The 16,109-nt window shown below is 43.4% G+C and overlaps 1 protein-coding gene across 1 annotated transcript; it reads right to left on the bottom strand.

The window, feature by feature from the left end:
- Window positions 1–785: 785 nt before the first annotated feature.
- On the bottom strand, window positions 786–15,190 carry mcm2 (minichromosome maintenance complex component 2). The gene is made up of 20 exons (XM_078249270.1): window positions 15,104–15,190; window positions 12,867–13,060; window positions 12,567–12,739; window positions 11,425–11,555; window positions 11,149–11,287; window positions 9,334–9,431; window positions 8,911–9,032; window positions 7,982–8,189; window positions 7,065–7,199; window positions 6,634–6,825; window positions 5,734–5,827; window positions 5,548–5,626; window positions 5,019–5,190; window positions 4,785–4,911; window positions 3,955–4,067; window positions 3,549–3,713; window positions 3,093–3,167; window positions 2,702–2,884; window positions 2,429–2,584; window positions 786–1,895 (listed from the first exon to the last, which is right to left on the bottom strand). Exons 1-20 carry the CDS (start codon window positions 15,107–15,109, stop codon window positions 1,785–1,787), a joined length of 2,673 nt encoding a protein of 890 aa, XP_078105396.1. The 5' UTR covers window positions 15,110–15,190; the 3' UTR covers window positions 786–1,784.
- Window positions 15,191–16,109: the final 919 nt, after the last annotated feature.

The raw sequence follows: 16,109 nt of genomic DNA on the forward strand, positions 1-16,109 counted from the left end.
AACATAAATACACAAGAGATTAAAATAAAATATATTTATAACAGAATATTTACACTGGAATTACTGCATCTGCACTGGTCTGCATATTTGAAAGTAGTAATACCACAGTGTAGAATACTCCGTTACAAGTAAAAGTATTAACTTCAACATATATTTAGAGTATCACAAGTTAAAGTACTCATTATGCAGAATAATATTTATTATATTACTGGTTAGAACTGTTGATGCATTAATGTGTTCATCACTTTATAACATTGCAGCTGGTAAAAGGTGGAGCTCATTGTAACTACTTTATATACCGCTGGGTAGCATGTGAATTTACCGCCTGAGGATCCAAAAAAGTCTAATATGTCAAGTCAACCTATAACAATATATCATAATGTATTTGTTGATTGTATTTTGTATTCTGAATCTGTAAAGTAGCTAAAAGTTATAAAAAAAAAAGTAGTGCTGTACGAAGTACAATATCTCCCTCTGAGATGTAGTGCAGTAGAAGTTTAGCCCATAAAGTAGCAGAAAATGGAAATAAGTAATTAAAGTACAAGTACCTCAAAATTGTACTTAACACTTTGACATGTGGACAGGAGAAGACGGGATCAAAAGGTCCCTCATGTTCAAAAATAGCAGATAGAGTCAAAAACATCTAATTAACCGCAGGAGGTTTACACCACAGGCTGTCAGCAGACACACAGCAGAAATTAAATCCAACAATTAGATCAGTGTTCATTAATGAGATGTGGACAAAACTCTCTGTGGACGCAAAGGGGACAAAAGACATGTTTAACAAATAAAAAAGTTTAATATGGAAACAGACCTACAGTTTACTTTAACCTCTTTAAGCACTTGGTGTTTTTTGTTTTAATTATCTGTCCAACTGTGGACTTTTGTCACGTATGGAGGCGGAAACTCCCGCTACATTTACGTCACATGTGAACACACAAACCTCAAAACCCACCGAGCAGAAAAAGCTTGAAATGCATAAGACTGTGAAATGTCCTCCATCTTGACAGAAGCTAGTAACAGAGAGGAATCACAACAATAAATCCTGTTTCTTCAACAACACGGACATAGACATGTACATTTATTTACAACCAGCCCCAGCAGAGGGCGGATACACAGACGAACCCGGGAAGAGATGGAAAACACAGGAGGAGGAAGAGGAGGAGGAGCAACAGCGTGGAATGACCTGAAGAGTTTGATTCTGTTATTTTCATTCAATATTTCTGCAGTTAAATAACTTTCGAGGCCGTTTTACCAAACATTAGCTCTTATTTTGAAACCAAACTCTTCATTTCATGCGCGGCGACGCTTTCTGGATGTACCTAAACCGTTACTTCCAGTCACCATGGATACCCAAGCAATCCAGTGGAAACTCTGCGTGATCTGTGGCCATTTCACCATTTTGTGAAGTACGCACACCCACCATCTTTCTCACCGCTGCTTTAAGATTCAAAACGAGGTCAACGCAACATTAGAGCTCCGACAAACAAACAAAAACAGGCTTGTGGAGCGTTACTGCTGCATGTTTCCCCACTCTGATCATCTTCTATTGCCTGCTTCCTCCAGCGGAACCATTTCATGCAAAAATGTCCTTGCAGGCATCAGTTCAGACCTAAAAAGGTAACTACGCCTCACCCTGGAGTCTAAACATGATGAAACCAAAGTACTTTTTTTTTGATTTTTTTCTTCAAAATGATCCATTTTGGGCTAAGAAATCGAGTTCCTGAAGCTCTCTAATAATAGGGAGGAGGAGGAGGAAGAAGAGGAGTTGGTGGTGAGGGCTTTTAGAACTGCTGCAGGATCAGTTTCTTCTTCCCGTCGTGGCTGAACTTGTTGGAGCGGAAGATGTCGCTGTCGTAGAAGGACGTCAGGTTGTGGATGTTGATCTGTCTCGCCTGGAGGAGGAGGAGGAGGAGGAGGAGGTGGTGGTGGTGGTACAGGATGAGGGAGGAGACGGACAAAAGATTGATTAGAGCTTGGACGCATTTCTCAGTGTGGGATATGTTTTGGCTACATTCTAAATATAAACATTAAACTGATATAGATTTTAAGTCAAGTCCAAGTGAAGTCACAAGTGATTGGTGTTAAAAATCAAAGTTGAGTTAAAAATCTTTGTTGTTTGTCGTGTCAGAGTCTTGTGACTCGAGTCCACACCAGTGAAGACTTTTGCTCTGGAACATTTAGTCCTCTGCACTCCGAGCCTCTTTTATCTCCACTGACACATCAGTGTTTTTGTATAACTTAACATCAAAATGAATATTGTAAAAAACTAACACAGGACCTAAAAACAAAACGAAAAGGCCTGCAGCCAACGCTGCCCGAGAGGTTTGAAGTTTGGGCTGAAAGTGAACACCAGAGGAAAAAGACATTTGGACCTAAATGTACTATTTAACATGTTCATTATCTCCCCATCTTCATTTCTGGTTACCTTATCCTGCAGGTCTTTCTCTGCGACCTCGATGGAGTCGTTTTGGACTCCGTATCTGTTCCGCTGGTAGGAGACCTGCTCGGCCACCAGCTGTTTGAGGATGAAGAGCAGCAGCTCGTTGTTGTCCCTGCGGAAGGCCAGGTAACGGGAAAACGTCTGGACGGGAACACAGACGACAGCGAAGTTAGAAGGGAAAAAAAACATCACACCCCCATTCACTCTGATCGGGTTTGAAAACAGAAAACCTGCCGGCCGCCACACACACACACACACCTTCCTCATGCTCCTCATGACGCTGAACTTCTGCGTGTCGATGAAGCTCTCCAGCATCACCCTGATGGCCATGTTGACGTCGTCCTCCAGCACGTAGTCCCTCAGGTGCATCTTGGCGTGGGCCTCGGCCATGCGGATCATGGACTCGATGTGACGCACCGTGATGGGGATGCTGCCTGTCGCCTGTCAGCGAGACCAGACCAGCATGAACGCGTTCTCGGCAAACTACTTTTGACATGCTTTGAGGGTCAACAGATTATGACCAATAAGTGCTACTGTATACACTCCTGTTATTTCACCTACATGTCTTTTCGGAGAAATGACCTGCGAATGATATTTTCTAAAAGACGTTTAAGTGTCACTGAAAGGGGGAAAAGTTCAGACGACTCACCATCGACTCTTTGCGGAGGTCGCTGTAGATCTGAGCAACTTTGTCCTGGTCCATCTGGTTCAGTTTGGGATGAACCTGCAGACACAAGAAATGAATGACCTCGTCTTAATATTTTGTTGAACCAAAAGACACGTTGCCTCTTTGTTGCCTCTAAACTTTAAGCGGCTGACAAAAGCTTTAAAAAGACACAAGCGAATAAGAAGTGACTGCTTTTTGGGGGGCAGGCAGTGTCATGAAAACAGAAAAATATGTGCTGTATAGATACATAGAGTACACGACATTTCACCATTAGAGCAGCTTGTAGCACAAAGACAAAGAAATAGTTGAAAACTATTCAATTCTTATCAACAATAATGTAAAATAAGTGGGTTATTATTCTGCTGTACATATATACATGTGAAACGTTGTGCAGTGGTAGCCAGGTGAAGTCATTGAAGCTGGAGACCGTGCTCATACCCGCTCCTTGGAGTAGATGATGTACTTCCTTAGGAGGTCCTGGGGAATCGGCGGCACATCCGTCGTGTTGGGCAGAACAACTTCTTCTAAGGCCACGCCCCCTTCCTTGTTGCTAGGGTGATGCTTGATGTGGGAGCCAACCACAAAGCGCGCCAACATCTCGTCCTGGTTTGGAAAGGGAGCCAATCGCAAGCCAGAGGAGAGAGAGCAGTGAGCGTCTGACACCGGACTGAATTCAAAACTTCAAGATTGTTTCATTGTGGCAGACCACACACACACACACACGCCAGGATCAGGCATCTGCTGGGATGATTCATCGTAGGTTCTAGTTAAAGATGACTCCTGTCTTCTACCCCAGTCCAACAGAGGAGTTAAATTAAATCTATGCACGTGTGCGTGCGTCTACCTGCACAGGGTCGATGGTGTCTCGGACGACACACAGCACGTCAAATCGAGACACGATGGGCTCCGTCAGGTCCACGTTCTCGGAAAAGGTCAGGGAGGGGTCGTACCTGCCGCCTGCAGGGAGACAAGCACGAGATGTTCACTATGACGCACTGACTACCTCGAGCAGGTTTCAGTGTGTACTGAAAATAATGACAACTAATAGACTTTAATCTAACTTAAAAGGACAATTCCGGCGCAAAACGAACCTAGGGGTTAATAACAGACGTGTACCCACTCGGTCGTTATCTGGGACATGTTGTCATGCTAATCGAATGTGTTTGGAGCTTGAAACAAGCTAGCGCGGACCGCTGACTAAGAGATAGTTTAGGAAGACAGTAGCTCCCAAGACGGCGGCCGCCTGTATACGAGAACGCGACTGTCTTAATAACCCATCTTTTTAATAACCTGTCTGTACACTTACAAAGTTCTCAATGCTTCGGTTTACATTTAGGGACCCTCACTATGCTACCGTTGAAGTTTGGTGATATGTTGAGCCTTTTTAGTGGTATAAATAGCTATTTGTTTTTACTTTCCCTGTGCCCCGAATACTAGCGTTGTAAGCTAATCAGCGGTCCGCGCTGGCTTGTTTCAAGCTACAAACACATTCGATTAGCATGAAAACATGTCCCAGAGGACGACAGAGTGGGTACACATCCCCTATTAACCCCTAGGTTCGTTTTGCGCCAGAATTGTCCTTTAAATGGAACAACATGCAGAGACACTGATATGATCTAATAGTGAATGAATATCAGCCATTTTTTGCTTCCGATTTCACACTGTTTTATGTACCGATGGGGTTAGAGGCAGCGATGACGGTGCATCTGGCCTGCAGCGAGGTGACGATGCCGGCCTTGGAGATGGAGATGCTCTGCTGCTCCATGGCCTCGTGGATACTCGTCCTGTCGGCATCGTTCATCTGGAGGACAGCGTGAGGTTAGACCGGTATTATTCCGTCACCGGGCTGAGAGAACAGCACTGAACACAACGGTCATTTAGAGCTAGGACAGTAAAGTCTCGGCTCACCTTATCGAACTCATCGATCAGACAGACGCCGCGGTCGGCCAGCACCAGCGCTCCGGCCTCCAGCGTCCACTCGCGGCTGACCGGGTGCCTCTGGACGTACGCGGTCAGACCGACGGCAGAGGCCCCCTGACCCGTGGTGAACACCGCGCGGCTCGACACCTTCTCCACGTACCTGCAGAGAGAAATCCATCAGGGCTTCGGATTCAGACGCTTTCTAATCAAATACGCTTCTTTTTTTTCTTCTTTTTAAATCTCGCATTATGTCTGGTTCCTTCCACACTCTGGCACATCTTAAAATGAGAGATCGGTTTTTACTAAGAGATAAAATCCCAATGTTTTTAGGCGTTTTGCACTTTTTTCACTTTCATTAACATTGCGAAATGGGGCATTTGTGCTGAATCCGGAAGTCGGAATAATCTGACCAATGACTTTCCCCATCATATTTCATGGCTCACCTCTGCTCTATGTTGTAACACAAATACTGGTTTCTAAATGTTATTATAGGTGTATTTCGGGCATCGATACGTACTTGAGGAACTGAGACTTGGCGGTTCCCGGGTCTCCACACAGCAGCACGTTGATGTCTCCACGCACTTTGTGTTTACCACCTGGAAGACAGAGAGAGGGGGGAGAGAGGAGAGCGTTTATTGGTGAACAGAACCAGAAGGAGGGCACACACAGAGAAAAGCTGTTACTGCTTCAGGGTGGTAGTGACCTGGGTTTTTAGGCTCTCCTCCAAACAGCGACAGGGCCAGGGCTCGCTTGATGTCCTCGTGGCCGTAGATGGACGGAGCCATGCTGGCAAAGATCTACAGACACGACAGAGAGCGGGTTGAGAAACATCCGTACAGGAACTATCACAAACCAGCCGTCTTTATGCGTGGCTGGTAATACGGCTCAGGTGACAAATGACCACGTTTTAATTCAGTAATCCAGTAAAACGGTTTAAACCAGCTTCTGTGTTGACGCAGCTGATAAAGAAGAGATTAAATGGGTCTCTGGTGGCTGGGTTGATTCAGTGGGTAGAGCAGGCGCACACATACATAGCGCTCTATGCCTCGACGCAGAAGGTCCAGGGTTCGAGTCCGACCTGTGACGATTTCCTGCATGTCTCCCCCCCCCCTCCCCTTTCTCACCTAGCTGTCCAATTAATTAAAAAGGTGGAAAAGCCCAAAAAATAATGTAGAGTTTTGGTATTTTTCTTGCTTTCTATCCAAAGAAAAGCTTTAATTTAATAATTTTTTATTTTATTTTACAAAAAGTCAGAGAAATGTCTGCAGGACAGTCAGGCAAAAAACTTAAAATTTAAATCAGTTGTGCACAAAGAACTAAATTATACTAAAAATATGTTTTTACTCCATGCATAACGTGTGCATAGGTTTTAATAGCAAAGACAAATTCCCATCATCTTGTGACAGACAAACATATTTTACTGACTTGAAGTGTACCAACATATTTGATGAAGCAGACCTCGGTATCTATGACAACAAATCGTCTGGGGTTACAATCTTTCTTTACTTGAGGGACAAATAACGTCAGACTGACTGCAACGTTGGTCATTTTAAAAACGTATTCTACTTAGCCGCAGCAGTGCGAATGTGTGCGACTTCCTCACCCTCTCCCCGATGCGTTCGTCCTTGGACAGGGTGACGATGGCCTTGACGTCTTCGTCGGTCAGCTCGGCCACGGCGACGCCCTCGTCTCTGCGGGTGATGTGGTTGGCTAGGATCACCGTGGCAAACACGGGGAAGCCGTTGGCCATGTTCAGAGAGCCGTCGTAGTTGTTGTGGTAGATGCCCGTCAGTTCCTGAGAGGGAAAGTAAAATCGTCATGTCCGTTTCCTTTTTCATTGTGCTGAAGCAGTAAATCACCCGGTAGTCAGAAATGATGTTTCAGGCAAACCCATCTCATTCTTTCAACTTTTCGTTTGCGAGGATAGTTTGAGAAAAATGGATTTGCGATCTCCTTGTAACGCATCTCAAACGTTTTAGTCGTGTTTTCAGGGATGGAAAGGCGTTATCGATTCGTGTTTTTAACTCCACTCACGATCTCGTCTCCAGGCTTGCAGTTGTCCACCAGGTCGGCCAGCAGGATGGCGTCTTTGGAGCGCGGGAGGCGGCCGGCGGCTACTTTACCGGGGCTTTCCTGGATGGTGATTCTCTGGTAGTTCTGGTACACAGTCTGCCGGATGGAGAGGATTGGTTAATTTACTCAGACAAAAGTCGGCAGGTCATTGGATGAACCAGCATTTACTGTAAATGTAAAACTAGTCGCTAAATAAAATGCAGCGGAAAAGTTAAAGAACTCATATTATGCTCATTTTCAGGTTCATAATTGTATTTAGAGGTTGTACAAGAATAGGTTTACGTGGTTTAATTTTCAAAAAACACCATCTTTTTGTTGTACTGCACATTGCTGCAGCTCCTCTTTTCACCCTGTGTGTTGAGCTCTCTGTTTTAGCTACAGAGTGAGACATCTCACTTCTGTTCCATCTTTGTTGGGAGTCGCACATGCTCAGTAAGGACTACTAGCCAGTCAGAAGCAGAGTATGAGGGCGTGCCACGCTAGCAGCTAGGAGAGCATTATAACGTGTGTTCCAAAGTGACCACGTTTGTCTCTGAAGTAAAGGCTGGACTACAATAGAGCTGTTTGGAGCAGTTTGTGAACAGTGTTTTCTGTTGGAGATGGAGAGATGGTAAGTCCCTTTGGGGTGGACTTTGGGCTTTTTCACTTTGTAAACCTATAACATGCACAAGATATGCAACACAAAAAAAGGAAAGGGAAAAAGCATAATATGAGCACTTTAAGTCATAATGCCGAAACTGTTTTGATTACACACTGTGGTGGACATTTAATTAGGATAATGAGTGTGTGAAGGTTTTTTCCATCCTCAGGAAAGTTCACTTCATCAACACAACAAACACAATGTCCAACGTGTCCAGCACACACAGGGGGCCTCTCACCAACTCCATGTTGATCTCGAAGGGGCCCAGGGACTGACACTCGGGACAGGAGCCCGGCTTCACCTCCTGGTTCTGGGACTGGAAGAAGGGTCCCAGCACAAAGTTACACCTGTTACAGTTGTACTTGACCATGCCGAGCTGAGGCAGGACGCCGGTGCAGCTGCTCACCACGCCGCTGGTCCGGATCAGCTGGTTCAGGTGGAGCTGCCTGAAGAGGACAGAAGAAGAGACGATTTGATTTGTTGCCCGATTTCATTTGATCTTCCTTCGGTTCCCTGCTTTTTGTAAAACTCGGGATGGTGGACCTTGAAGTCTGCACATCATGCATTATTCACCATTCCATCTGCTCATTTGGATTCCGACGTCTGCACTGCGCTCGGTAGATAATGATTCATGCAGTGTTTGTGTATAAAGCACATAGTAAGTCCGTTTTATTTATGTAACCCCAAACTACTAATTTGCCCCAGAGGGCTTTACCATCTGCAGAACATACGGCACTCTGTCTTTAGATCCTCTGTTCGGGGACAAACATTTCAGGAAAAAAATAGAAACCGTATGTCGCTTTTTCACGTCATGTGGAAGTTACTGTGATTGCGGGTTGCAGACTTGTAAATAGCGTTGCTGTCAACATCCGAGTCATTATTAAGTCTGGGAAACTGGTATTTTTCTGAATACTCTGATAGAAATGACTTGGCACTTAATAATACGCAAGTGTTTGCAACCCAAGCAAACATGAAGGGTGTCTTTTAATGGAATTAAATCAAATTTGTAGGCATATATTATTCAAATCCTGACATGACCCACTCTAAAATCACATCCATCTTGGCAACATGAACGCAGCATTAGCAACAGAGGAAGGATCCCGTCTCCAGGAGAGGACGGATGCTGTTCATGTAAAGGAGACAGACGTGGCAAACGTTAAATATTACCTGAGCGAGCGGATCTCCTCGACCAACGGCAGGTTGCAGATGCGGACGTGGATCTCGTGGGCAATGCGGTCATATTTGGGGTACATGGCCAGCACCACTTCTTTAGCTGCTTCATCAAAAACCTGACGACAACACGCACACACACATAGTGTCGGTCAAAAACACATACAGGTTGGATTTAGAGACTAAGAAAAATAAAACCATCGTTGTTCTTTAGTTCTGTTTAGTCAGAGTTCATCGACAGCTTTCACACCAGTCTGTACCCCACCAGAAAGCAACCTGAATGATTTGTAGTCAGAGACAAGAGGCTCTCACAGGCCAGGCCTCAAAACAAAGGATTTTTTTCTTCTTCTTTGGGGCAGTGTCTTTGAATAAGATACAATAACATTTTAATATGACTAAAAACAACAGAACTGAACTCACTTTCAGCATCTCAGTTGGAGCCTCTGGTAGGAAGTAGGCCAAAACGTGCTCTCTGGCTGCGAGGTCTTCATAGTTCACAACCAGACTCTCCTTGTTCTCTGGAATGGCAGGTGAGGAGGTTAAGTTCATTCATTTTAAACCAGAATTCAGAACTATATCCACACACACCCCCACCCACCCACACACACACAGGTCAGACTCGAATCCTGGACCTTCTGCGTCGAGGTATACACCTCCATATACAGTTGTGTTCAAAATAATAGCAGTCCACCATCACTAACCTCATAAATCAATTTTTTTTGGTAGAAGTTATATTTCTACATGGCAAATAATTTACTAGTAAGTGTTGTAGAGTCATAGAAAACCAACAGACATGACATACATGCTGCTCATTCTGTGTAATTGAATCTGTAATTGAAAGGGCCATGTTCAAAATAATAGCAGTTTTGTGTTCAAGTAGTGAGGTGATTGATTCTGTGAAGAAACAAGTGTCAATTATGCCCATATTTAAGGAAGGAAGGAAGGAAGCAAATGGTGTGCATGCTGGTTATAGTGCATTTCACACTGAAATACTCAGCAAAATGGGTCGTTCCAGACATTGCTCTGAGGAACAGCGGATTATTATAGGCTGCTCAGCCAAAATGATTTCAAATGCCTTGAAATGGCATCCAAAGCCTGAACGACGTGGGAAAAACGGTCAACTACCATTCGAATGGATCGAAGAATAGCCAAAATGGCAAAGGTTCAACCAATGATCAGCTCCAGGAAAATCAAAGAAGACTTCAAGTTACCTGTGAGTACTGTTACGATCAGAAGAAGGCTATGTGAAGCAAAGCTATCAGCTAGAAGCCCCCTGCAAAGTCCCATTGCTGAAAAAAAGACATGTACTGAATAGGTTGAAATTTGCCAAAGGACACATTGACTGGCCAAAGGAGAAATGGGGCAACATTCAGTGGACTGATGAGAGCAAAATTGTTCTTTTTGGGTCTAGGGGCTGCAGACAGTTTGTCCGATGACCCCCGTGCACTGAATTCAAGCCACAGTACACTGTGAAGACAGTAAAGCATGGTGGTGCAAAAATCATGTTATGGGGATATTTCTCATACTGTGGTGTTGGGCCTATTTATCGCTTACCAGGGATCATGGATCAGTTTCAATACATCAAAATACCTGAAGAGGTCATGTTGCCTTATGCTGAAGAGGAAATGCCTTTGAAATGGGTCTTTCAACAAGACAATGACCCAAAACACACCAGTAAGCGAGCAAAGTCTTGGTTCCAGATGAACAAGATTGATGTTATGGAGTGGCCAGCCCAATCCCCAGACCTCAATCCCATAGAAAACTTGTGGGGTGACATCAAAAATGCTGTTTGAGGCAAAACCCAGTAATGCAGAGGAATTGTAGAATGTAGTTATCGTCCTGGGCTGGAATACCTGTTCACAGGTGCCAGAAGTTGGTCGACTCCATGCAACACAGATGTGAAGCAGTTCTCAGAAATGGTTATGCAACTAAATATTAGTGCAGTGATGCAAAAAATGCAAATACTGCTAAACAGCCTAATATTCCTTTTTCTTCACTTTCTGTAAAGGTATAACACAAACTTGATCACTTTTGGTCATGTTTTGATTTGGAATTGAATGTGCAGTGTTCCCAATGCATTGATATTATGGAATTAAAAGCTATTCTAAGGATTTTGAGCATTATTCACTTTTAAACACACTGCTATTATTCTGAACACAACTGTATGTGCGCCTGTTCTACCAACTGAGCTAACTGGGCCACACAAACACATATTTTATAAAACAGTTGGGCTACCTTTGCACATGTCGCTGATCTTCTCCTTGAAGACGTTGTGGCCGTTCGCGTCCACGTGGGTCCGCAGGAAGTTCTTGAAGCGGTTGTAGATCTCCAGCCTGGGAGCCGCCATGGACACCCACTCCCTCACAGTGTGGCCCTGCAGACGTGGGGGGGGGAACAGTCAGACCCGGTACCACCGCTGGAAAGTACCAGTCTGACAGAAAAAAAAAACAAAAAAAAAAAAAACAGTGCTGCATCTGAACTTTTGAACGATTGTAGCAGCAGTATTACAACCTTCATGTCCTCCAGGTTCTCGATGCTCTCGATCATTTCCTCTTCCTCTCCGTCTGCAACGCCCTCTGCCGCCCGCTCAGCCAATCGCCTTCTTCGAGCCGCCGGGCGCTCGTCGTCCTCGTCTTCGCTGTCTGGACACAGCAAAAATAAACAAGTTATTGACCCGATCCCCTCAGCCACCTCCTTTTCACCCTGGACCCTTTAAAAAAAGACACCTCTGCCTAACATCTGTCAGCTTCATTTAATGTAGGATTGGTTATCCACCCTTTTATCTGTCTATTATAATTCTGCTTGTATTATACACAGAGATCTGCTCTTTGTAAAAAGAAATTTAAAAAAAGTTATCAATGTATTTTGTAACTCCTCTTATTATTCTTTGTTATACTATATAATATATATGGGGGATGCTCATGCTCCAGGTTTTGGAACTACAGTTCTATAGATATGTATAATAGGTTTCCATGGGGACAGTGAGTCAGCTGTGGGCTACAACTTGAGCCCTGTTATTTTTAGCCTCCATTTGTCAAACTGTCTCCATGTGAAGTATGCTGTATTAGCAGCTCTCTGGCGAGTTCTGCAGTTATTTTGTCAATGATTTCTAAGTGAATTTATGGACGTTCATTTGCAATGGATAACAGAGGAATCATATCCTCTGAAACTGTAAAACACGTTTGATGCTTCTTGCGGTCAGCATGGTCAGGGCGGTGTGGATGGCGATATTGCACAATTGCATTCTGGGCGCCGAGGGTCTGAGTGCCGAGCACCTCCAAGATTTTGTGACAATGCGAGCGGGATTTTGTAACAACACAGGGACACAGACAATGATTGGCTTGCTACAGGACCTGAAAGTGCACATACGCTGATTCAAAGAGCTTTTAACAAAGGTAGACTAATCTACAGCCATAGAGCAAGACTAGGGGAGAGAGGAAGTGAGGATGTTCTTGGAGCGGCTTTGACCAAAAATAAGCATGAACAACTAGACAGTCGACAGTCAACCGAGGCATCGGTCACCCCGAAAACATGGGTCTGTGTTCAGATTTGACGGAGTTATGACTCAGCGAAGTTGTTGATAAACGGGCCAAATCAGCAGGCAAAACTACAATAGCCAACTTCCTGTTGCATTTGGAGTAACGGCTCCTCACCGTAGAGGAGTCCTCTCCTTAGCCGCCCGCTGACACCCTGCTCCCTGTCCCGCCTCCTCATAGCCTCCTCGGCGGCGGCTCGGGCTCCAGGCGACAGCTCCGACAGATCCTCGTCGTCCAGGTCCAAGCCCTCCGCCTCGTACTGGTCCAGCGCCGGGATGGCTCGGTAATCCCTGGGCGGAGGAGAGAGAGAGAAGAAAAAAAAAAAACGCTCGTCGGCAAGCCCCAAAACTTTCCCACACAAAGTAAACCTGCTGGTTGAGATTCAGACCAAAGCCAACCCCCCCCCCCCGTCCTCACCTCTCCATCCCGTCCCCGATCAGCTCCTCTCCGTCCCCGTCTTCCTCCTCCTCTCCGGGCAGGGGTCCGTCCCCCAGCAGCCCCTCAGACTCGTCCTCGAAGGGGGGCAGGTCTCGCCCGGGGCTGGAGGTCATGTCTCCTCTCCTGGAGGCTCGGCTGGGGCTGGTGGCCATGTGGTACGACTCGGAGGAATCCTGTCCACAACACACAGACACATTACTCCGACTGCTCTCGTCTCAACAGGCGGACATGACGTCATCTGATGACTTGAAGCACTAATGCACATACAGGCCTATATTTACATTTTGTTTAGTATTCATTTCTATCTATTGTATTTTGTTTACCGACCCCTCTTTTAGTGTTCTTGTCTCATTTGTTTGGTGATTTTATGCAACTTGACAGCTGCCACAACACGAGGATTGTTACCTACTCATCTGAATTTAAAATTCCATTAGCAGTAAGTTTATCGTTCAGCGGCTTCTGAACTCCAAATGATTTATATCGTCAAAGGGTTACGTTTTGTACATTAATAACCGAAAGTCACAATTTTTGTATTTTTAAATGCAGAAGATCCATTCTGAACATTGAAGCATTGTTATCAGTGGTGGAAACCACCTAAAGAACAGTTTTGAAATACTTACTTGCGTATTTCTATTTGCTGATGAATTTATAGTGCGAGTTCTCTACATTGTCAAGGAAAATAAGTTATTTTTACCCCACTACCCATATTTGATCGTTATTTTGCAGATTAAGACTTTATTTACATAAATATAAAACAAAATATAAAACAACCCAGTGTAAAAAGTAGTTCAAAAATAGCTCCACCTCAAGCGGCTTCGACATTAAAACCTTATTAGTGATCAAATAATATAATACTCTGAAACTCCGCATAAGGAGTACTTCTACTTTCTATGCTTTAAATTGTACTTCTGTTTTTTTATTTGAGCGATATTTTGAATACTGGACTTCTACTAGAGTACATTACAGTGTGGTATATATTCAAACATTCATTTTAGTATGTGCAATAAACTCATGAACTGTTATAATTTGCTCATTTTACCTATATATATATATATATATATATATATATATATATATATATATCTCGTATTAATTTTTTTTAATATGTGATGTGGAAGGATGAGTCTGCTTTGGTGTGCCTGTTTGTCCCATGCTGCAAGCTGAACGTACTATAATGGACAATAAAGACTGAGCTGAACTATTACTTTAGTAAAGGATGTACGTCTTCTAAATAGGTTTCTCTCACGGATGTATGGGCTAATATTGGTTTCTCTCCAATCAGAGATTAGGATACATCCTATAATGTAATCTGATACGAGAGCATCACAAACTGTAGTCTGAACTCACGTCACAGACGGTGTCAATAAAAGTTGCTACAGCGTCCAGCCCCTATGTCTTTTGACGTGTTAACATGTTATCATGGTAACATAGGTCACAAATGTTAAACCATGAGTAAAATGTGTCATAATAAAATAGACACGTAAGAAACAATATTACTGGCAGCCATGTGGTGAAAACCTCCGTCACAAAAAGTAGCTAACACGATTAAAAAAAAAGAAAAAAAAAAAAGTGGTAACGTTATAAAAATAACGTTAACGTACAGGATAGAGATTTAGATAGTCACCAACTAGCTAAATGCTCCTGATGCTCTTTACATGTGGAACTTATTTGTCTACGTTAAATACAATTTAGCTGGAAACCTGGTCAGTGGTTTTGAGTTTTCTGTAAGTAATGTCTGTTGTCATTTCTCACTTGACCTTAATCCACAGACATCTAGCTACATTTACACACTTCGTCTTCAACGTTAGTTAACGTTAACTGATCAAGCAACAAGAAGCTCAACGGCCACATGGCATGTCTGCTTTTTGCAGCAGGAGGACAAACACACAACAGATTATTGAGCATGTTAGCAACAGTGAAAACCCGACTGATCATAAAAAAAACACATTTCAAATTCAGAGCGGATTAACCTTTAAACACGTTTTCAATTCAGTCTCTTGATAGTTAGCTAACATTACAAGTAACTAAAGCTGTAACGTTAACCATCCCTGCCATTGTTGTGATGAGGATACAAGTACAAATGTCAAACGCATATACAGCGGAAAACTCAAGCTACAAACTTAAATCTGTTTAATGTAACTTCTTACTCCTTCGGTAAACACATGGAACCCGACAATTGGACGTTTTAGTCTGTTTTTTTAATCGTTTTAACTCACCGCCATTGTTTCGCGTCTGTCTGTCTCTTGCCTCTTTTAAGGAAACTTCTTCTTCCTGCCGGGAGTCGCTTTTCGCGCGAAAAGCCCACGTGACACTGAAAGCCCGCGAAAAGTGATGAATATTCAGATCCACCGCTGACGTTCGTCTCCTTATTGGTCGGTCCGTTTCAAAGAGGCGGGGTTTAAAATACAAAGCGTTTGGTTTCACATGCGGGTCGTTCTGCCGGTGAAAATGTGTCGTGCCTGATAGTGAAAGTGGGGCAGGCCGTGGAATAAAACAAACTCACCCTTCTCTAAGCGCCGGGGCCGATTAGAGATTGGGCGGGGTTTATGACGTTATTTTTTCCCGGGAATATTTGTGCCGCGTTCTGTTTCACTGCCTCCTGAAACGGCTGGCCACGTTCCAAAATGTTTAATTTCTCCTGTTTTTCTTTCTTAAAAAATACATAAATAACCAACAAACATTTTAAAAATAGGGGCTGTATAACATGTGGTGTATTATGTATGATAAATGCAACAACAAAAATGAAATAAATACATACAACAAAAATTGAAAAAAAAACAAGTTAATTGATATATATGAAATACACTACTATATTACTATCTAGTTTGATAGTCTGTCGATTACTATTGACGTTTTTAGCTTTCAATCTTTTTAAACTTTTAAAATTATTTTTTTGTACATTTTTAATTTATCAATTTACTTATTTTCCTTGTATTTTTTTTTCTTCATTATTATACAAATGTCATGCAGCACGTTTGTCGTTTTTGAAATGTTTGTTGCTCCTCATTAAGGATTCATCTTCAGGGAACCATGACTAGTTGTACTAAATGTTGTGCCAGGTATTTTACAGCATAGGTGAAGAATCACAAAAGTCATTTGGTTTTGTCCTATGGGGCCCATGACTCTCTGTACACAATTTCATTGCAATCCATCCAGCAGTTATTGAGATATTTCAGTCCGGACCAAAGTGGTGGACCACCATCCCTGTATGCCACTTTGGGC

Source organism: Sander vitreus, chromosome 4, assembly GCF_031162955.1.
Source record: "Sander vitreus isolate 19-12246 chromosome 4, sanVit1, whole genome shotgun sequence".
Lineage (NCBI taxonomy): Eukaryota > Metazoa > Chordata > Actinopteri > Perciformes > Percidae > Sander > Sander vitreus.